General features: G+C 42.0%; 2 protein-coding genes across 4 annotated transcripts in view; one reads left to right on the forward strand and one right to left on the reverse strand.

Moving 5' to 3' along the window:
• The first annotated feature begins 3,153 nt into the window (after positions 1-3,153).
• On the forward strand, positions 3,154-20,437 carry lig3 (ligase III, DNA, ATP-dependent). Of its 2 annotated transcripts, XM_054754929.1 has the most exons (21): positions 3,154-3,252; positions 4,353-4,861; positions 5,611-5,742; positions 5,820-6,065; positions 6,142-6,293; positions 6,710-6,876; positions 8,538-8,615; positions 8,685-8,853; positions 10,297-10,452; positions 10,734-10,865; positions 10,960-11,039; positions 13,400-13,487; positions 13,561-13,638; positions 13,705-13,828; positions 15,199-15,341; positions 15,413-15,487; positions 16,164-16,310; positions 16,398-16,548; positions 17,761-17,825; positions 17,890-17,976; positions 18,235-20,437. In XM_054754929.1, exons 2-21 carry the CDS (start codon positions 4,372-4,374, stop codon positions 18,466-18,468), a joined length of 2,994 nt encoding a protein of 997 aa, XP_054610904.1. In that variant the 5' UTR covers positions 3,154-3,252; positions 4,353-4,371; the 3' UTR covers positions 18,469-20,437. The 2 variants fall into 2 exon arrangements, 1 of the variants encoding a protein (XP_054610904.1); XR_008566367.1 differs by lacking the exons at positions 17,761-17,825; positions 17,890-17,976; positions 18,235-20,437 and having other exon boundaries at positions 16,168-16,310; positions 16,398-16,546.
• Positions 7,615-21,952, reverse strand: part of rad51d (RAD51 paralog D) — a 41,982-nt gene continuing 27,644 nt past the window's right edge. The window contains exons 11-12 of one of the 2 annotated variants that reach the window (XR_008566368.1): positions 18,201-18,553; positions 7,615-8,374 (exon numbers count right to left, since the gene is read on the reverse strand). The gene's annotated coding sequence lies outside the window, so the exon portion shown is untranslated. The other variant, XM_054754930.1, reaches the window with a different exon arrangement.

Below are 21,952 nucleotides of genomic sequence, written 5' to 3' on the forward strand. Positions count from 1 at the left end.
TACAAAAATGTATTGATAACAAAAGATAAGAAGCACAAAATATGTCCACAGGTGATAAGTACAACATAAAACTCCGGGACTAGCCACAGGAAAAAAATATACACATACGGAGATAGCAGGAATGAAAAAATGCAAGGCAACAAAAAGCCACTGCTGAAAAACTGGCAGGGAAAGCACACAAACAAAAACAGCTGTTCAAAAAGGTAACAAAAAGTTGCTGCTGCGACTACACAAGCAGGAAAATACATGTACTTACAAAATGCTAGGGAAGGTAGACCAGAGAGCAAGGGGACAAGGCAAAACAGGGCAAATGAGAGCAGGAACATGAGAAGACAATCTGGCAACAGGTAGCTAGCAAGACAGGGTCTAAATAGTCCACGAGGTAATTTGTCTCAGGTGTGCATGAGCTCCTCCCACGGGTCGGCGAGTGTGCTGCAACAGATGGACATAAGAGGGCAGCAGAGCAGCATCATAGCTCATGACAGTATCCCCCTTCTTATAAGGCGTCCCCTACCAGCCTACCTGGCTTGTCAGGATGGAGCGAGTCGAAGTCGCCAATTGCGACTGTAATTGCGAATAACCTTCTGTAAAAATTTGAAAACCCCAGGAACCTCTGCAAGTGCTTCCTTGATGTGGGAGAAGACCAATCGACCACCGTCTGTATCTTGGCAGGATCAGCTCTTAGTTTGCCCTTCTCCACGATATACCCCAAAAAAGGAAACTGTAGTAGCATGAATTTGCACTTCTCTGCTTTCACAAAAAGACGGAGCAAAAGGCACAATGGGAAAAAGCTGAAATGTTGACACCAACAACCAATAATAACACAAAGCTTTGTATTTAAATACAAAACTTAAATACAAGACCACAGATCTTGGGCTCCAAAATATTGCTGACCACAAGCAGCCGGTGTGCCGCTATGGAGGTCAGGAGAACCTGTGTATAGACCGAGAGGAGCCACCTGGCGTGTCCCAGCAAGGTGCACTGTATTCGGGCACACACTCCGAGCAGCTGGTGTGGCTTCATGGAGGTCTCTGGCAAACCTTTTGCACTTTTCAAACGCCACAGCGCTGGCGTTTCAGGTGGCTGATAAGTTTTTTTTGTGTGCTCGATGGGTTTTTTCCCCTCAGTGCGGAGCATTTGGTACAACTAACATGCGAAATGCCTGTTAAAGAATGTTTGTTTACAAGTGAGCTCATGACAGGCAGCATTTGCTTGATTTGCTCACCTGCACAGTACGTGTAATCTCGGCTCATTGGAGTGTTTTTTTTAAATTATCGGTTAACTGAGCTATTTTTTATGTCGGATTTAACGGTATGATGTCATAATTCCCTCATATCGCCCCGGTAATTATTGGTCTGATAATTACCGTGCAGCTCTAATTTTAATCCATCCAGGCACGGATTTAGAGTGAAGTGTGAGGGGTGTACACCCCCCCCCCCCCCCCGTTTTGAGGCACCTGCGATTTTTTTGCCACAATAAAAGCTAATAAAATGATAAACCATCCTCGATTCCAGTCACCCAATCCCAGTGTAGGTACATGTATGTCTACACCGGGACACGTTGATTTATTAGTACTGCTCCTAGTACCAAGACAGAGCACCCCAGGCCACAGTCAGTCAACTGACCCCCAGAGCTAGGCCGGCTGGGGGAGCAGGGGAGGGGAGCCCCAGGGAATATTTTGTGGTCTGCTTTTTGGGCCAGGAGGATGCTACACTGTTCTAGGCTGGCTGTACATGTGTATGGTGAAAAGTTTCATGAGGTCATCAATGGGCCAGGACAGACTCAATGGCCTGATTCTGATGTATGTCCATAGGGACATGCATCTGAATTATGGGTGCGTGGTGAACGCATATGCCAGAATGCAACCGAGACGCATGCTATTCCTGAACCCACTGTCAGGCTGATAATTTACATTGGACATTGAACTCGTGCTGTACATGACTATTCAGGTGGAGGTGTAAAATAAAGGTTCTGGCATCATGACTATAAGGAAAACTGTTGTCTATTCTCAATGAAAATTAACCAGAAAATTATACTCAAATCCTCGGAATTTACAGCTGCTTCAAATTGGAAAATATTTCAGGAAATTGAGCTAAAATGGGTTTCTCCTAGTACCGATAATTTTATAAATAGAATGTTTTGGCTTAAACGACATATTCCAAGGATAAAAATAACAACAAACTCTTGAAATTAAGGACATAAAATTGGCCTCAAACATCACCAGATTGCAGGAAATGAGGTCTAATTTTAAAAATGTTTCTGGGGTAGGGCCCCCAGACCTCCTGCACCATTTCCAGTGCCTTGGCCTACGGCCTCGGCCACACCCCACCTTTTTAAAAAAGCTACATCCGCCCCTGCCATCCATCCATTTTCTATGCAGGTGGCCAGAGCCAATGGCAGCTGTCCTTCCGATACTTTCTGGGTCAGACACCAAAACTCGATTATTACTGGTTAAAGCGGTAGCCAACACAGGTCGTTAAGAGATCAAGAAGCAAACTTCCCTCCTTTAATCAAACAGTCAGCTAGCTAATTCTGCACAGCCAACCCTTTTGTGAAGAAGATGGCAAAAAGAAAGACAAATACAGAGTACGGTGCAAAACTGTGCAGCACCAGAAGTCGCATTATTGGTAAGAAGTATTTTATTTATTATTGAATAACTTTTTATTAACAATGTTAATAAAAAGAACAAATTTAGTTACTTATTATATTCTAAACTGGTTGGTCTTGTTTAAAAATGCATGCATTTAGTGATTCAAAGTTAAAAAATATTGTATGGCTTTCACGGAAATACATTTTAAAATATGTGGCTTTCAGGGCTGTCTTAGCCAAAAAGGTGCCCGACCCCTGATGTAGATTGATAAACTAGGGGCCCCCAAACAGTATCTTGCTTAGGACTCCCACAAAGCCAGAAACGGCTCTGCAAGCCCTTTAAACGAAACGTGCTCATTGTTCTGGAGCTGTACCGGAAGTAAGTGGTGTACATTTCATAATAAAGCGTTTGCGGTGGACATGAAGTCACGCTTCACACAATCTGACTAGTTTAAAATATATTATTGTGCCTGTATAAGATAACCATCATTCAGTGGTTAATTATAACACGTTCTCATCATGCTGCTATCAAATTATTTCACGATTTCAAACCGGAAGTGATACCGCGACTGTAATCGAAGCTGACTGACGTGTAGCTGCTACAACAATGACACGAAGCCACGATTTAAGGAACATCACTGTAATTTTCCAAATATTTGAAAGGTATAGTGGCCAAACTTGTCCATAAACATTAGTTACACGCCTAAATACTACTCGATATGTATGGGAAAATCTGGTTTTATATCTTTGTGAGTCAGAGCGTGTGCAGACTTGAGGCAACACAACAATGCTATAGCTAGCCAACTAGCTAGTTTAGCTTTATCCGTCTAATATAGCTGTTTTTTTTATTGTTTCGCTTGTTAAAATATTATTTGGACACTTTCTGGTACTGACACACGTTATTCAAGTGACTTTACCACCTGGGATGTTGAGAAACAAAAACGCGAGGTAGACCTGCTCTTTACTACTACTGTATGTAGGGCTGCAAAAAACATTATTTTAATGGATCTGATGTACACGTTTGACTCATTGTCAAAACCTATTATATAACAAAAGAAACATGAACTGACTTAAAAATGAATGGCTTGACTTTATTACACAGTGAAAATAAACAGATTTAAAGTGCAAAATGTTTTGTAAACATGACATTTAGTGCACAATAAGCTTAAACCTATTTTTCATCCCGTACTGTGAGGATTATTTATTGGTGTGAAAAGTGTTTGCCTCCTTCCTGATTTGTCACCCTTAAGTGTTTCAGCACATCAGTTTTAAATATTAGTCAAGGACAACATAACTGAACACATTAAGTTTTTAAATGAAACTTAATTTGTGAAAGCGTTTGCTCCCTAAACGTAATAACTGGTTGGGCCACCCTTAGCAGCAAGCTAAGCTGCAAGTTATGGCAACGCTTGTTTGCCATAACTTGCAATGAGTCTCTTACAGCACTGTGGAGGAATTTTGGCCCTCTCATTTTTGCAGAATTGTTGTAATTCAGCCACATTGTAGGGTTTTCCAGCCTAAAGCGCCGTTTTAATCTTAATAGGATTCAGGTCAGGACTTTGACTAGGCCACTCCAAAGTCTTCATTTAGTTTTTCTTCAAGCCATTCAGAGTTGGACTTGTGGACTGGCGTGTTTTGGATCATTGTCCTCCTGCAGAACTCAAGTTGGTTTCAGCTTGGGAGGCCACTATTTGGTTGCAGATTTGCTATGTTACTCCAGTTTTTCTGTATTTGTTGCGACTAATGCATTCATCTTTCTTTAGGTTATAATTTGACTTGTTGATGCAGCGGTCGCTCATCGTATTAGTGAAGAAGACCCTCAACCTACACCCCCTGACCCCTCATCTCTTCAGAGTCTCTTCATATCTCATATCTGCTAACACCCGGGAAGTCCACTGTCTCTTCTGGCCTCAGTCGCCTTCGTGTAGACACGGAGCCCTCCGTAAGGACCAGCTTCTCCCACATCTGCGCCTCTCCTCTCCTGTCATGTCGGAGCAGCGCTTCCTGGTGGAGTACGCCAAGCGCGGCACAGCGGGATGCAAGAAGTGCAAGGACAAGATCGCCAAGGGCATCGTGCGCATTGGCAAGATTGTTCCCAACCCTTTCAGCGAGTCTGCGGGCGAGATGAAGGAGTGGTACCATGTCAAGTGCATGTTCGAGAAGCTGGAACGCGCGCGGGCCACCACCAAGAAGATCGAGGACATCACCGACCTGGAAGGCTGGGAGGAGCTGCAGGATGAGGACAAGGCACTCATCAATAAACATGTCTCAGGTACAAAACACACAACCATTACATCACGGACATAGAAATAATGGTCAAAATTAAGTGTCAGTGTGATACAAGTGTAAAAATAAGTTAAGCCATAAAAACAGAGCGTTCAGCTCATCTTTGATGAGTGATAACTGCTTTATCCTAGCTTTTTATGCTCTTCTTCACTTAACCTTTAAGATGTCCTTTAAATATCGTCACTCATTTGTCCCAAACCACTAACAATGTGTGCTCCTCAAAAACTGCTGCCAAAATATATACTGTTTGTTGCCATTTGTTTATAGACAGTCTGTCCAAACTTTTTCCTGGGCTGATTGAATAAGCCCCCCCATTTTTTGTCCTTTTTGACTTCTGTTAGTGATGTGCTAGACCACTGATTTCTTTTCTGATCCAATACTGAGTAAAATTCAGGGTGGTATCAGCGATACCGGCAATCGGGTTGCCATCTTTGACATAGAAGCTAAAGAAAATTGTGTTGTGTGTATGATGTCTCGCCTTTGACAAGGGTTACAACTTTTCAGCTTTTTGTGACTTGAGAGGCATACTTTTTTTTGTGGTCAAATTCTGCGGTTTACAGCATTCAGAGCTTCAGTGGTGTTTATTTTATTATTGTGGTGTCGAAATAGCACATCACCAACATTCAAAGGTTTGAAGACACCTTCTCATTTAATAACATGCAAAAGTGCCTCCAAACTTTTGACTGGTTCTAACGTGCAGCATGTTCAAGTTGCGTGGTTGTGCATGTGTTGCAGACTTGATGGCCAAAGTCAACTCTAGTCCAAAGAAGAAGGTGCAGGCCAAGTTAAACACATCAGGCACACTCAAGTCTCCTCCTGCGGCAGACCCGTCAGTAAACGCACCGCGCAAGTTCTCAGGTTTTACTGGTAAGACGTGACCATTTCCACTTCTGTCTCCTGAAAGTCCATTCCGGAAAGGTTAATCCCTCGTATGTCCTATTAAGCTGCGAAGGCGGGCACTTCAAGCGGGCTGTCGTCATCCTCCTCGACTTCCTCCCCTTCCTCTTTCTCCTCCCCGCCTGCCAAAGCCAGCCAAGGCAGCGCCCTGGCCATGCAACTGTGCGACCCCCAGCACAAGGACTGCCTCTTAAGAGAGTTCCGGAAGCTGTGCGCCACGGTGGCTGAGAACAACAGCTACAATGTCAAGACGCAGATCATCGAGAAGTTCCTGCGGAAGGGCACAGGCGGAGGTTTGGACGGCTAAAACCTACAAGTACATGTTTTTCAATGAAGCAAAATATTTGTATTTGCTGTGTGCAACGGCAGATAAGTTCCATGGAGATCTATACCTGACGGTGAAGCTGCTACTGCCCGGCGTCATCAAAAGTGTTTACAACCTCAACGACAAGCAGATTGTCAAACTCTTCAGTCGCATCTTCAGATGCAACCAGGACGACATGGTGCGCGACCTGGAGAAGGTCTGTCAGCTTTATAAAATTCCATAAAATCTTTGCAATATTGGATTTTAAATCTAGTGTGAATGCTGTGTGAATATCATAGTATGTTTAGCTAGTATTATTAGTACGGTATAAGCATATAAGCTCTATTGCCATTATTGGGAAAATATATTTAGTGAATGAGTGATCACACTGTTGCTATTGTCCTTAAAATGATGCATGAATACTGAGAGATGAAAAAATAATCATTGGTCTGTCCACATGTGAATTGCTATGATTTACTGTGATGTATTAACCAGCATCATAGTCTTCGTAACAGTTTTCTTTCTTGTAGCTTCTCTCAGCGTTCACAGGAACTTTCTAGCCTACTTACATTTCCGGCATGTCAAAAATGAAGTGTTTTATCTTTATTCATTTTGTGGTGTTTTTTTTTATAGGGTGACGTGTCAGAGACGGTGCGGATGTTCTTTGAGGAGAGCAAAGCATTCCCGCCGTCACCCAAGAGCCTCCTGACCATCCAGGAAGTGGAGGCGTTCCTGAGCCGCCTCGCCCAGCTCACCAAGGAGGACGAGCAACAGAGCGAGCTGGAGGACATCGCCAAAAAGTAATAACTTTGTAACATGTTGATTAACCGGCCCGACCAATATGGGATCTTAGGGGCTGAATTTGGGGGCTTTGGAGGATTGTTATACACACTGTACAAAACATAAATTCTTAAAATACTCAAAATACAATTCAACACAAAGCAGAAGACTAGTAAATAAATTAAAACTTGCATCACCTTACTAGACTTAATACAATTTTATGTAACAATGTAGCTGCTTTATGTAGCAATGTAGATATTTTGTGAATATGTGAGACACTATAAATCTGCATGGAAGTATAAAGTGAAGTGGGACGCTGTCTTATATTAACTCATTCAATCCCAGACATTTTTCAAAAGACAACCCTTCATTACCGGCCATTTTAGACAATTTTGACTGATCTTTCAAGGCACAGAATGTTGTGTTCTATGGCTATATAAACATGGAACCTACCAAAAAAAAACCATTAGACTCCCATCTTTCATCAGAAAAAAAGTCTGTTTCCACCTTTTTCTCTTCTTTAGTAATCAGCAGTTTCAGGAACATATCAATTCCCAATGAAAATAGTGAGAAAACCAGCTTTTTGTGAAAAGATACATTTCAAGCATAACTTTCACTTTGACATAAATTTTTTGCTTTTGTGACGGCTCAAAAATGTAAACAACTATAAGATAAACGACACAAAAAAGGATTGCTTTACATCAAAATAACAATTTATTTACAAATACTGTTTAATACCATGAACTGTTGACCATTTTCACATTTGGAACTAAACTGTGTCTGTGTGCATGCGTTAAAATGGCCCTACAATGCATAACCTTCTGCACGCTACACTCCTCCACGTTCTTCCACTTCCTCCTTGCTGTCATGTATGTTTTTTTCCATTCAAATTCACATGCTTACATTATGGTTTAAAACTGCTCTAAAAGTGACATCCTTTAGTGTGACATCCTTTAGTGTGCCGTTGCGTCATCACCTCTTTTTGCCTCTTGAGCAAAAAAATATACAAGATGTATAAAAACGTCTTTGGGATCAGGCGTTTGGGTTTATAAAAACGTATAGATACGTCTTTGGTATTGGATGAGTTAATGATGGACATGGTTGCATATATGCATATATGTTATTTCACTTTAAAACGCTGTATTAGATAATGGTGGACATGTTGCATGTATCTTTGTTCATCTCACAACGTTAAAACACTGTAATATGCTCTTTAAAAATTGTGTGAAAAAAAACTAGAATGTTCTCCTCGACGGGCCCTGACAGCGTGTTTCCGCAAGGACTTTATTCTCATGGGGCACTAAAGTGTAGTGTTATATTGTTTTACAAAGTCACAGCTTACCATGGTTTAAAAAAAAATGCAGTTTCTTTCAACGTGTCTCTCGTCATCTTCTCTGCTGCAGCCGAGTGAGTGGCAGAGGTGCACCTCGCTGGTCTGTGTTTGTGTGTGAAGGGGAGGGGCCAGGTACTCGGGCAGGGTGCAGCACAGAGACACACGGGAACGAAGTGACAGAATCTCTGCGCAGCAAAAAAAAGTTAATGTTGGTTACATATTCACCGATGTTGATTAATCGGTGACACACCATAATCGGCCCCGATTGATCGGCATCGGGCTCTAGTATGGACGATAGATAAGGATTTATCATAGCATCACAATAATGACACCACTTTCTCATCACAGATGCACCAGCAACGACCTCAAATGCATCGTACGTCTCATCAAGCATGACCTCAAGATGAACGCAGGAGCAAAACACGTGTAAGTGCCCCCTTTCATGTATTAACACCTACAAAAAAAGTCACCCTCTATGGTCACTTCCCATGTCAGCCTGGACGCCGTGGACCCGAACGCCTACGACGCCTTTAAGGCCTCCCGTAACCTGGGTGACGTAATCGAGCGGGTGCTGAGGAACCAGGAGGAGGCGTCCAACGGGTCGGGACCCAGGAAACTGTTGACCATAGAGGCGTCACTCATGACCCCGGTTCAGCCCATGTTGGTGAGTCCCGCTGACAAACAAAAACAACCCCATGTGCCAATGGGGGTACGCTGCGAAGCGAGTTTAGTGGGTTAGTGAGGTGTGTTGCGTGTAAAGCCAGGGTAGCACCATGGTATGTACGGGCGAGGTGTAGTCCCTCCTCTTGTGTTTGTTAAAAGGGTCTTCTGAATCACTCTTGGTCTGGCCCGTCACCTAGGACCTGTTAGCTTTGGTAGACCCTACCAGGAGGATATAGCTCCAAGGATCACTCGGGCACTCAAAGGTGGTGATGCACATCTCTGTAAGAGATACAGATTTTCAGCTGAGAAAATTTGCTCACTTTTTGAGCCGTACATTGGGAATAAAATGCAATATGAAATATTAACTCGGCCAATGTTTGCCGAGGTTTATGTCCCAGCAGGCCTTGCATGAGTGTTCAGCCTGTTATTCTTCTTATATTATTCTAATGTTTGCTGAAGGAATAAGCACTCTGAGGCATCAATCAACTGCAACGCAACACTTCTTAATTTTAACAAAAAGGCTGCCACAAAATACGTAAACAGTGCCACCTAGTGGTCTTAACTACACACATAGCATCCAGCATTTTATAATTTAGAGCAGTAAAATATGACAATATAGACATATTTCAAAGATGAAAAAGACAGTTGTTGATCCAATTAACACTTAAACACTTATTTTTTAAGTGTTAATATGTCAAAGTTGTGTATGCTAAGTGTTGATAAATGAAAAGACTAGTAGGGTATAGTTAGTATAGTAATGAGTATTAGCATTTACATGTGCATTTACACTCTCAGCATTAGCCAGCGGTCCTCCGTTGCTCTATTGGCGGCGACAGTGAGGCAGTAATAATCTTTTTGAACTCCTCATAACGCTCCATAATAATAACTTGCTCATCCTGTGTAAAACTGCCTGGGATTGCTGCATTTTTAAGTGCAAGTAGAATAATATGATGTCAAACGTGCACTGAACACGAAGCCGAGAAACAGACTTGACAAAGAAAGTTGTTAACCGCCGTTGCAGTACGGTTTAACTTTGTTTGGGGAACTTTTTGTTCAGCCACTTTGGGAGAATACCCCGAATGTTAGCTCAGCTTCAGTACTAAAGTACTAAAGTACCCCATTGTCCTCTTGGCTGCAGTGCCCTCAGGATAAGCCAACAGCATTTATTGGGTTCAACCTCAAACGTAGCCTGAGGGCCAGGAAAGCATTTAAAACACACTCTTATTGATCAACACATTACTGTTAAAACACAAGCATCATTCATGTTTGCCTCCAGGCAAACGTTCAGCCTTTACAAAGTGCAAAAATGACTAGATTAGACATAGATTTCCAATAATGCTGCAAAGGAATAAAAGAAATGGCGGCGCAATAACCCTCGCCGCACACTGACAGCTAAATGCGCTTTTGTGACTTGATGGCTTTTTTTAAATGTTGCGATTCCCAGGCGGAGGCGTGCAAGTCCATCGAGTATGCAATGAAGAAATGCCCCAACGGCATGTACTCAGAGATCAAGTACGACGGCGAGCGTGTGCAGGTCCACAAGAACGGCGACAACTTCAGCTACTTCAGCCGCAGCCTCAAGCCTGTGTTGCCGCACAAAGTCAGTACACACAACACACACAGAGATCAGTATGAGATGCTCTTGTGTGATTTAGCAGCCTCCAGTGATTGGCACAGCAGGAAACTGAGACATTTCTCACCAGGATGTGTCAACATTTGTTCTCTCAGCATGAAGATATAAACACTGCAGGCTACCCTTTGCCATTAACTCTCATTCTCTCCACTAGAGGGTGCTGCAGGACATAAAATCCCCATAGTAGCAAGGCAACAGTAAATTCACTTCATGTTGGTTAAATGAAATGTTCCCAACATGCGCTCCAGGTGGCCCACTTCAAGGACTACATCCCTCAGGCTTTTCCCGGTGGCAACAGTATGATTTTGGACGCCGAGGTGCTGCTCATCGACACCAACACCAGCAAGCCCCTGCCCTTTGGGACCTTGGGTGTGCACAAGGTAAAAGCGGCGCTGACTGTGTGCCAGATTTGCCCCTTTTATAGTCTGCCCAAATGTCACCGTGATGATACCCAATGTCCTATGTACCCTTCAGAAAGCCGCCTTTCAAGACGCCAACGTGTGCCTCTTTGTTTTTGACTGCATCTACTTCAATGGTACCAGTCTCATGGAGAGGTAATACACTCACACAGTTATTGGCACCTTTGAAGAATTTACAAGTAAATCATTATTTATTAGAAATCATTATTTTAGAAATAGAATAGAAAGACATTTTAAATTGTGCTTAGTAATGTACTTGAGCAATAAATGCTTGTATGACAATACTACTTTTTTTTTTGAAAATGAAAATGCCTATTTATATTGATTACTTAAAAGTGAAAAATAGTCTTTACTAAACAATTTTCGCCATTTTTTGGTTTTCATATATTTAAAGATATTGATGGGTAGAGTCACGTAGCTGGGATAAGAATCAGCACCTCCAAATCTGAGTCTGTGGTTGTGGCCCGATGAGATCCTGCCCCAAGTGGAGGATCTTAAGTACCTCGGGTCTTGTTCATGAGTGAGGAAAGATAGAATGCAAGATCGACAGGTGGATTGGTGCGGTGTTTGCAGGGATGCGGACTCTTATCGGTCCGTTGTGGTTAAGAGGGAGTTGAGCCGAAAGGCAAAGCTCTCAATTTACCGTTCGATCTACGTTCCTACCCTCACCTATGGTCATTGACTACTTGAACGAGGGCGCCATGGCCGACACGGTATGATCCATCAAATCCACATTTGGTTCCAGAAGGTGTTAAATCCATTGGAGTGAAAAAATGTAATTAAATAAGAGGAATAAATAATAAGCAGGATTTGAATATCTTAAATGTAATTATAATTCAATTAACCATCAGATCTGGTTTGGACTGCAAAGCAGAGAACATGGAATTGTACCAACAATTGACTTCTACCAGGGCTGCAGACTAAATGGCCGCATTTTGCAACTAAAATATGACACATCGTGAGTACATTTTTCATTTACTCACGCATGTACGACCAGATAAAAGTACATATGTGTATTAAGTTTACAGGGGATGCCCCTTATTACCATGAGAATGCAAAATAGTCTATAATGTGGAGTCAGTTGACAATAGCTTGTCACAATCGAAGTCTATCGATGCCAGCGTTTGTGATCACTCGCGTTTCAATCACATTTGATCGACTTTTCTACCATCTTTGTTTACACATTTTGCTGAGCTCTCACGTTCCTCTGTCTCTCTGACAGCAGCTACCAGCTAGCAAGCGAGAGTTGTCCGCCTAGTCCATGGACTCCAAATGTGACTTTGTCTTCCTTTTCTTTTTTTTTTTTTTTATTTAACCATGGTGACATTTTGCGGTTCATTGGGAGCTCCTTTTTGTCTCACGATACAAGTGGCGTCACGTTCATGGGGTACATGCTAACTTACTTTTGTTAAGTGTCACTTAACAACATGGCTCTCTCTCTGCTCTCATTTTGAACAAAACATTTTCAACAAAGATTTGCTTCAGCTTTTAGTATTTTTATAACTGTACACTTCAGACATGATGTCTATATTTAATGACAAATGAGCACAAAATAGCACAAAGACAATGAGCACACTGAGTGGAGATGTGCTTTGTAAATAAAGTACAACAAAATGTTGGCAGTCACATTAAACACGAGTAGATCACCTCTTCTTTTTTCTTTCGTTTCGTCAAAGTCGCTTTAATAGAAGCTTTAATAGTGATAGTGGAAGTTGAATACACATTACTACGCTTACTATCATAAGCCTCAATTTATTATTTTTTTTATTTTTTATACTGTCCTGCAGTAGGGCAAATTTCTATGAGTAAGATATTTAAATCGGTATTTTATTCTGTTAATTCTGAACAATTAATGTCCCTTGTATTAGTATGACTCTAAAACAGGCATCAAATTACGCAATTAAAGGCAAAAAGGCAGTTTGGTTGGCCCTGCCAACAAGGTGTCCCTTATTTACTTTTGCAGAAGGTGGCAACACACATACACACACACACACACACACACACACAGTGGAACCTAGGTTAGCATACGGCACCAGGTAGTGTGTTTGTCGGTTAACGTTAAAAAATTAAACCAAAAGTTTGCCTCTGTTCGCGTACATTTTCCGCTTAGCGTACAATATGGTCCGTGTCTTGTTATGTTATTAATACACTACGTGAGTAACTGTGTTAATTAATGTATTTTTAATCACAAAACATCATTGTTAGCATCCTATCAGCTTGCCAATACATGGAAACAGGATGTCAGTTCCGTTTGTTACATCATCAGCGGTTGACTCTGTAGGTCTTTGCAACTAACACAGCAGCTATTAATGCAAAAACCTTCATTGTGGTAAAAATGGATTTAACACCTTTTGGAAATGGGCTCCTCAAATTTCAAGTTACTACAATCGTTTTGTGGTGTTTTAGATCAAAATTGGATGTAATTGTAATGATAATTTCTAATTAAATGAATGTTGTCCAATGTTGTCCCTATGAATGTGTTTTATTGCGTGCAGGCCGTTGTGTGAACGCAGGAAGTTCCTGCATGACAACATGGTAGTGGTGCCCAACCGCATCCTCTTCTCTGAGATGAAGCACGTCACTGTACGCACGTCACACATCACACTTTTTATACGCTAAAACCGTGTACGTCACTTACACGTGTGTGCGTGTTTAGCGTGCAGGAGACCTGGCTGACATGATCACTCGAGTCATCAGAGAAGGTCTTGAAGGCCTCGTGCTTAAAGACGTAAAGGTCAGTGTAGTCACTTTTAAGTGTGTGTGTGTGTTGCCATGGTGATGGTGTGTGTGTGTCTGTCAGGGCTCCTATGAACCAGGCAAGCGCCACTGGCTGAAGGTCAAGAAGGACTACTTGAACGAGGGCGCCATGGCCGACACGGCAGACCTGGTGGTTCTGGGGGCCTTCTACGGGAAAGGCTCCAACGGTGCGTTCGTGTGTGTGTGTAGAAGCCAAATGATGTCTTCTTCCTCTTCTTCATTAGCGCAAATGCTGCAGAGTCATTTTCACGCCATAAAGCCTTACGTCATTTTGCCTCTGACAGCTTTAGTGTCGCGTTTATACTCCCAGGAAGTTGGCTCGCCGAGCACTTTATCATCCCACCGAGCTAGCTGGGAACCGTATTAATTATACTTTTATTGCGCTAGCACGCTCGCCCAAATCCACATCATTAGGTACCACATCACAGCCAACGACACGAGTATTAAAGTGAGCTCAGGTTATATCCCCACTCATTTGTCCCTCACCAGCATGATGCACAATGTCATCTTGCTGCATGCTTTGGAAGGGGAACAGCATATTTGGGGCCTGTTGCACAAAACTAGGATAAGGTATTAAGCTGGGATATCTTGGTTATCCTGGCCAATCTTATCCGTGATCTCGTCGCACAAGTGGAAAGTTCTGACATAATTTACCATGGAGAGTTAATGTGTAGAGTTAGCCTGCTCCAGACCTTTCATCTCATACCGTATCTCTGTCACTAGTCACCATAAATGGAAACTAATTATACTATTCTATTATACTATTCTATACTATACTATTCCACTGCCCACCACACATTATCATATTCAACTGGACCCACTGTCATTATTTGTCATCATTCATTTCAATCATTGTACATAAATGATTGTAGATGATGTTGCAATCATTAGATCACTTACACATACTACTGTATATACTGTATACGATACACATTGCATATAAAACACATACATCTACAAGATGATGGAGTCATCTGCAGTCAATTTCACCTACAATTTCAAACTGTTTATAAGTTTTCGGAGACATCGTGCAGCAGTGAGTGTGTATTTGTGCACACAAAGTATTGCAGACTAGCCTCTGCAATACTTTGCCACGCTTTCTATGTTTTATGACTGGTGGTGGTGGTGCCTTTCTTTTTTATTTGCTCTTTTACCTCCTCGTAAGCCTCCATGAGGATTTCCACTGCTGTTGGGGGAAAAGTGCCGCTGCCATTGCCATGGTCATTCGGTGACTCTGATTGATAGTGGGGTATATTTATGGGGTCTGTTGGTTTCACCTGGCTTGCTCATCATGGCTTGGTCTTTGTGCAACCAGTTAAACCTAAACACTCTTGTTTTGCATTGGTTGAACTCAGCTCAGTCAGAAAATTAGGTAAGGGAAAAGTTATAATGGAAATAAGTCAAAATATTATGGGACTAAAGCAGTGGTTATCAATTTTCTGTACTAAAGCGATGTAATAATCTCTCTGGAAAAACTTGGCTTGAAGTTTGGACACCCGTGCTCTACAGTAATAATAAAACCTGCGTCTCTCCCCAGGGGGCATCATGTCCAGCTTCCTCATGGGCTGCTTCGACCCGGACTCCAAGAAGTGGTGCACGGTCACCAAGTGCTCGGGAGGCTATGATGACGCCATGTTGGCTCGCCTCCAGAAAGAGCTGGACGTCATCAAAATCAGCAAGGTCAGACAGAAGAGTCGCCGGCCTGGAATGCAAACGTCTGCGCTCTTATTTTTGGCTTTCTTTGTTTCCAGGACCCCAGTAAAATCCCCAGCTGGCTGAAAATCGTCAAAAACTACTACCCCGATTTTCTCATCCGTAATCCTGAGGTGAGCAAAGACCAACAAGTTTTTTTCAGTCTTTCGTAAAAGGTTCATTTTTACTCCAAATATTTCATTGAAAGAAACAACATATGATTCACTTTGATATTGTTATGGATATTAATATTTTTATATATATTTTTCAATCAAAACGCAGGTTGCAACGTGTTTATAACAGTCTCAGCCTGAGGCAAAAATGAAATATCATTTCCTAGTCAATTTTGATGGACCTCTGTGTTTGTAATTACTCACCGTCCCCACTAGGAGGAGCAAATACACTCTTACTGTGTTTAGTGCAAAAGTGATAGATATGGTAACTAATGCTGGCTTCCCAATAATTAAGAAAAAAAATCCCATAGGAAATGCATGCAGTGATTTAATCTGTTCCACCATCATGAAAGCAGGCACAGGCAACGTTTGAAGTAAAACACACAAGTGTAAAAAGAAGCGAAGCACTGTTTCATAAAGCTAAAATATGCTATAACAAGGGCTGCCTTGAAGGAGAGTCAGTGATACCGTCACCTAGTGGCGTTCTAGGTGCATTGTATGGTCAAATAATTTGTGTATGTAATTGATATTTATTGTATTGCTCATATTTTACTGAGCAACCACCAAGTTGTCACACTTGTAAAGCAAAGAAACCAAGACAAGGTAGTATTGACGTTTTGTGTTTGTCATGCGGAAGCAAGCGCCAGTGTGGGAGATCACAGGTGCCGAGTTCTCCAAGTCGGAGATGCACACGGCCGACGGCATCTCCATCCGCTTCCCCCGCATGACCCGCATCCGTGACGACAAGGACTGGAAGAGCGCCACCAACCTGAGCCAGCTCAAAGTACAACTCCCAGCGCCCCTAAGCTTCTCTGTGCTAATAATACGTGATGCAGCACGTCTTCCTTATCGTCTCCCCTCTTTGCATCAGGAGCTGTATCGCATCTCCAAGGAGAACTGCGACTTCAAAGTGACAGCGGGACCGTCCGGCGAGGACAAGGGCTCATCGGGAGGGGACAGTGGTGGAAACTCCCCCGCACCCTTGTCTTCCGCGAGGGAATGCGCCCCACCCAAGAAGACAAGTGAGTAGGGGGCAAAAAACACGTGTAAAATAAGGTTCATGTATACTTTTTAACAAAAGTCAAATACAGTCACCCCTCGCTATTGCGCTGTTTTTCAGAAATGAATTAATAAATTCATTTTTAAATTCTATTAGTCAAAACATATTGAAATACAAGTGATCCTGTATGTAGTACTCGGCAGCAGACATGACACAAAACACTCAGACATGAGCTTACATGACATTACCCCCCCTCCCATTTGGTCCTGCGAGTCCAGTTCTGGTCGCATTTCTGTGACGAGGAACGTAGTTCTGCTTCGTTGCTGGGTCATTTAAGTTTTGCTTCTCAAAACAATATGCGTTCAAAAGAGTAATACATTTGAATCTTAAAAATGCCTCCTCAAAAAATATCAGACCTCACAAATCGCTCGGCATTATATTAGTGTCCCTGCACTCTGTCGCCTCTCTATTTGTGTGTATGTGATGAAGACGCTCATGTCTTCTTCTGCTGTGGAACACACGTAAACAAGATGGCTGCGGCACTCCGTCATGATCAATGGAGAGGCGACACGGCAGGAGACAAATATAACGCTGAGCGTTTTATGAGGTCTGATTTTGTTGAGGAGGCATTTGTATGATGCAAATGTATTACTCTTTTGAACGCATATTGTTTTGAGAAGCCAAACTTTTTACATGAATGACCCAGCAGCTAAGCGATACTCTGTTCCTCGTCACGGAAACCATAGAAGTGTTATGTCATATATACATTTCTATGCTCTAACTATGAAAATATTCAATTTATTAACATTGAATCCCATATTGTGGAAATTAATTTATCCCGGTCAGGTCTGGAACCAATTAATCGCTATAAAGGAAGGATGTAAAACTACTCAACCATTGAAAATGCATGATAGACATATGAAACAGACAAAGAACTAAAATCTGCCTATTTGCGAAACCCCAGATTAACATTAACAAACGGTTACAGGCTTACAGTATTGTAAAACACATCACGGCATGTCAGTGCATCTTCCTGCTGGAAAATGTTGAGTGGTTGGACTTGTGAGACAGCACTCTCTGCTGGATTCATGGCTGCAGCACTTCCCCCACCCACACGCACACCCACAGATCGCACCGTCAAGCCATTTTTTATTGAAACTACCATTAAAAAAAATGATTTACAATTTAAAGTAGAGCAACTCTCCACTGTTAATAGACGTTCCTGTCTCCACAGGCACCAGCACCCCTGCCAAACGTAAGGTGGTCAAGTCTGAACCAAGCACCCCTGTTCCCAAGAAGGTACTGCCTTGTGTTCATGGAATGTTGATAATGTAAAGCCCCACCTAACAGACTTTCCTCCCAGGTGAGGAAGAGTGAAAGTGTTCACAGCAACGGACACGCCAAGACCAAGGCAGCGCCGCCTCAGATGCTGGAACCCAACAACGACAAGGTCAGTCACCAAGCGCTAAATTCTGAATAACTACTCATCTTACTTCAGTTACATGCTGACTTTAAAACTAATCACTAGCTTGCAAATCACAGGTTTATTCACGATGCGTCTCCATCAGAATCCCTTTTTATATCATTTCATGTTTTACAATAGAATATTAAAAAGTTACTGTCACCAAGGGAATGAATACAAATGTATCCAGTTTGTTTACATGAAGACTATACCTGATTGCCATTTATCTACTTGTCTGTCTGGCAGACGCTGTTGGACATCTTCAGCGGGGTGAAGCTCTTCCTGCCTGCAGGTGCGGACGACTTCGACAAGCTGCGGCGTTACTTCGTGGCGTACGACGGCGACCTGGTGGCCGACTACGACGCCGCCTCGGCCACGCACACACTGGCCGAGCCCGAGGAGGACAGCCGGGCGCAGAAGGTGTCGGCGGGGTGGATCTGGGAGTGCATCCGCAAGAGGCGCGTTGTGGCCCCCTGCTAGCCCCCACTATTATTTGTTTTCTTGTGTTCATCATCACACCCCCTCTGATTGACAGTTTAAATGTGTCGCCATGGTGACCTATGAACTGAGAGACAAGTACATGTTAGCTGCAGTGTAAGAATACATTATGGGATGTTAGCTCAGGTCTAATAGTGATGCTTTTTTGGCTCTTTTTAACAAATCATGAAATGAACAGAATGTGAATGTGAAGTCTGCTTTTTCAAACAAAAGCGATGTTAAGGCACGAGTGTCTTGAACGCATCACAGACACCACAAAGAATAAACAGGCAAAAGGAGCACTGAGCTAGTGGAATAATAAACGCTGACCGGACACATTCGGTGCACCTGCACACGAGTCTAATGTTGATTGACAATGTCAGAAATTAGAAAACAACACAATATGGACACCCAGCCAAAAGTGTATGAGTGTCTCCAAATTTTTTGACTGAATGACTGAATTTTTAACTATTATGCAATAATTGAGCAGTACCAAATTGTAAGCAAAAATATAAAAACAGAATAAAAAGACTTAATTTAGTCTCTGTTACTCTTAAAAATAATTTTATATTAACACTAATAATTCTTTTATTTGTAATATTGTGATACTTTTACAAAAAAATAGGAATTCAAAAACATTTGATTTTACTCTTTTAAAAAAAAATTTATTCATTGCCAACTTTAAAATAATTTAAAGTTAATGTGTTAAAGTTAAGTTAATGTGTAAAAATAGTGCCGTTAAAGGAAACAGAAGTTTCGTAAACGACAATTTTTTTTGACACACGTCCCGTTTGACCCTCAGCCCACACCGTAGTTTCAGGAAAAGCAGCGGTGACTGTTGAGCTACAAGCGGGAGCAAATATTTAGCAGAAATGGACAAAGAAAAGGGTATTTTAATTGGTAAACTTAGTCATGGAAAAAATTAGACCACCCTTGTTTCGTCAGTTTCTTGTTCATTTTAATACCTTCAGTACTCTTGTTTGGACAAATATAATAATGACAACAAAAATAGCTCATAAGAGTTCCATTTTCTTTGGCAGTACAATGCTATAGCTATTCACGGAAGAACTTAAGTGATTTTGGTTATCAAGAAAACCATGGAAGTTGGAAGTTATCATCTCTTAAATAAAACTCTATATTTGTTATCATTATATTTGTCCAATAAAGGTACCTTGAGTTGTATCGTGCATTAAAATGGATCAATAAACTGAAGAAACAAGGGTGGTCTCATCATTTTCTCCATGACTGTAGATCCAAAGCCCTGGCAGATGGCTCTCGCAACAAGACGGGAGTTATTTGTATCGACTGTCGCTGTGATTGGAATTGTCACGGAGTACATGGCCTGCCAGAGAGAAGCGAGAAGTTACTGGAGCAAGTAACGGGACTGGGTGTGCTGTATGAGCTATGGGCAAAAGAGGGATTAGCAAATTGTGTTATCATCTAACGTGATATCTTAGGAGTGTGTAACTGTCATCTCAGTTTTCTGCAACCTTTACATTTTTTTTTTTACAACTCATCTCAAAGCAAGATGGTCAAAGTCAAAAGTCAAAGTCATGCTGATCACATTCTTCGATGTGAGAGGCATCGTCCACCGTGAGTTCTTGCCACGGGCCCAGACGATCAATCAGCATGTCTACAGAGACGTCCTGCAGCGTTTGCTTCGCGAGAAGAGACGAGAGTTGAGGCAGGACAGCTTGTGGCTGCTTCACCACGACAATCCACCTGGCTCGCAACGTCCTTGGCCGAGAACAACATCACCGAGCTGGAACAACCTCCCTATTCACCTGACCTTCCTCTGTGTGACTTTTTTATTTTCCCCAAACTTAAGGGGATCATCAAGGGTACCCATTGTGAAGACGTGGAGGTCATCAAGAGGGCTGTAACGACGGAGCTAAGGAGCATTGCAGAAGAATCCTTCCAGCAGTGCATAGAAGCGTGGCAGAGAAGGGTGGAAACGTGCAGTAGACAACGTACTGTTGTTTGGGCTTCAAATAAATTGTTTGTGACACCAGTCCTGTTACTTTTCAGACACACCTCATACATTTTAGCAATCCGATTTAACTTATTTATTATGTATTGTATGACCGGAAACACATCAAATTAAAAGCACAAAATTAATATGGAGCCACCATCCACCAGTACAAATGTGCACATTAGCACTCAATAAGTCATCAAATCTGACCTTTATGCATTCCCTCATCGTATCAGCATTTGGGAACAAATAGGAGGTTAAAAAAAAAGGGTAAAAATACAGTATAGTAGTTTATCTGTGCAGTTAAAAGGTGCGTTCAAGGACCGTCGAACAAAGTGGACCGAAAAACCGCTCGCATTAAACATGCAAAAACTGGGGGATTTTTGGAATAAAATAATGGCCCATTTTTCCCAAATTGATATCCCTTTACATAAAATTTGATGTAGTTATCATACTTGCGTAACGAATCATTTACCGCAAAGAGATTTACACCCCGACTTCCTATAGATAAAAACCTATTTCTACCTGTGATTAAGTGTGATTAATTATGTGTTAAGTATGGAGAAAATGTGATTAATCACGATTAAATATTTGAATGGACTGACAGCCCTAATATATCCATTATTATAATTTGTTTGTAATTATATTGTGATAATTGACTAGGTACTTGAAGTACATATCACACAATATAAAAGGAAGCATTAAATAAAAATGCTAAAAAGCGACAGTGTTGATGAAAACCTGTTGTTATATTGGTAGTAGCATTAGTAGGACACACACTTCCTGTACTGGATCCATTAGGTCAGGGGTCTTAAATTACAATTGAGCAGAATTGAGTGAGAATTGAGCAATTTGTGTTTTTTGTTTGCACGTTGCTGTGCTGTAAATGAATGTGCTATGACTCTTGGAGATGTTTCATACTGGGGTCTAAGCGCCGTGCCATGCTCTCACATCGGTCTTGGGTGGATACTTCCCTTCCATGATGCGTTTTTTCAGGTAATGTTGCGTCACATTTGCACTTTTGAGCGGCTACAGTTTCAGAGCATCTGAGGTTTGGCACTGGATTCAGGAGGAATGACCATCATTGATTCATAAAGTCACTTAAAAATGTTCTTTCTTACTTTCAAGCAAGCCTTGGTTCTCATTCGAAGATTAAGCAGCATAGAAAATAGATGCTTCTCACTCGCTCGGCAAGTAAACAAACAATCTGATTGGCTTATTTGTCACTGTGTTTGCTGTCACGGAACCGTAATGAAGTAATGAAGTAATTACGCCCGCAAACTGCCGCTGCGATCAGTCCATGAGCATTATTATATGTTATTATACTTCCCAACTGGTCACGGTTTACAGACGTAAATGGCCATCACTGGGTCTGGATCCGGACCGAGGTCCACCATTTGGTGATGGCTGAATTAGATCAGTGGTCCCCAACCCTCAGGCCGCGGCCCGGTACCGGGCCATGGGTCATTTAGTACCAGGCCACACAGAAAGAACAAATAATTCCCATTATTTCAT

The sequence above is a fragment of the Dunckerocampus dactyliophorus genome, chromosome 16 (assembly GCF_027744805.1).
Source record: "Dunckerocampus dactyliophorus isolate RoL2022-P2 chromosome 16, RoL_Ddac_1.1, whole genome shotgun sequence".
Lineage (NCBI taxonomy): Eukaryota > Metazoa > Chordata > Actinopteri > Syngnathiformes > Syngnathidae > Dunckerocampus > Dunckerocampus dactyliophorus.

What these genes read in the sequence shown, in the direction of transcription:
- lig3 (XM_054754929.1), top strand. Translation starts at nt 4,372, where the DNA reads ATGCAGCGGTCGCTCATCGTATTAGTGAAGAAGACCCTCAACCTACAC. An exon ending in CAAGTTCTCAGGTTTTACTG is followed by an intron (nt 5,743 to 5,819) that starts GTAAGACGTGAC and finishes TGTCCTATTAAG; the next exon opens with CTGCGAAGGCGGGCACTTCA. An exon ending in CCCCGGTTCAGCCCATGTTG is followed by an intron (nt 8,854 to 10,296) that starts GTGAGTCCCGCT and finishes TGCGATTCCCAG; the next exon opens with GCGGAGGCGTGCAAGTCCAT.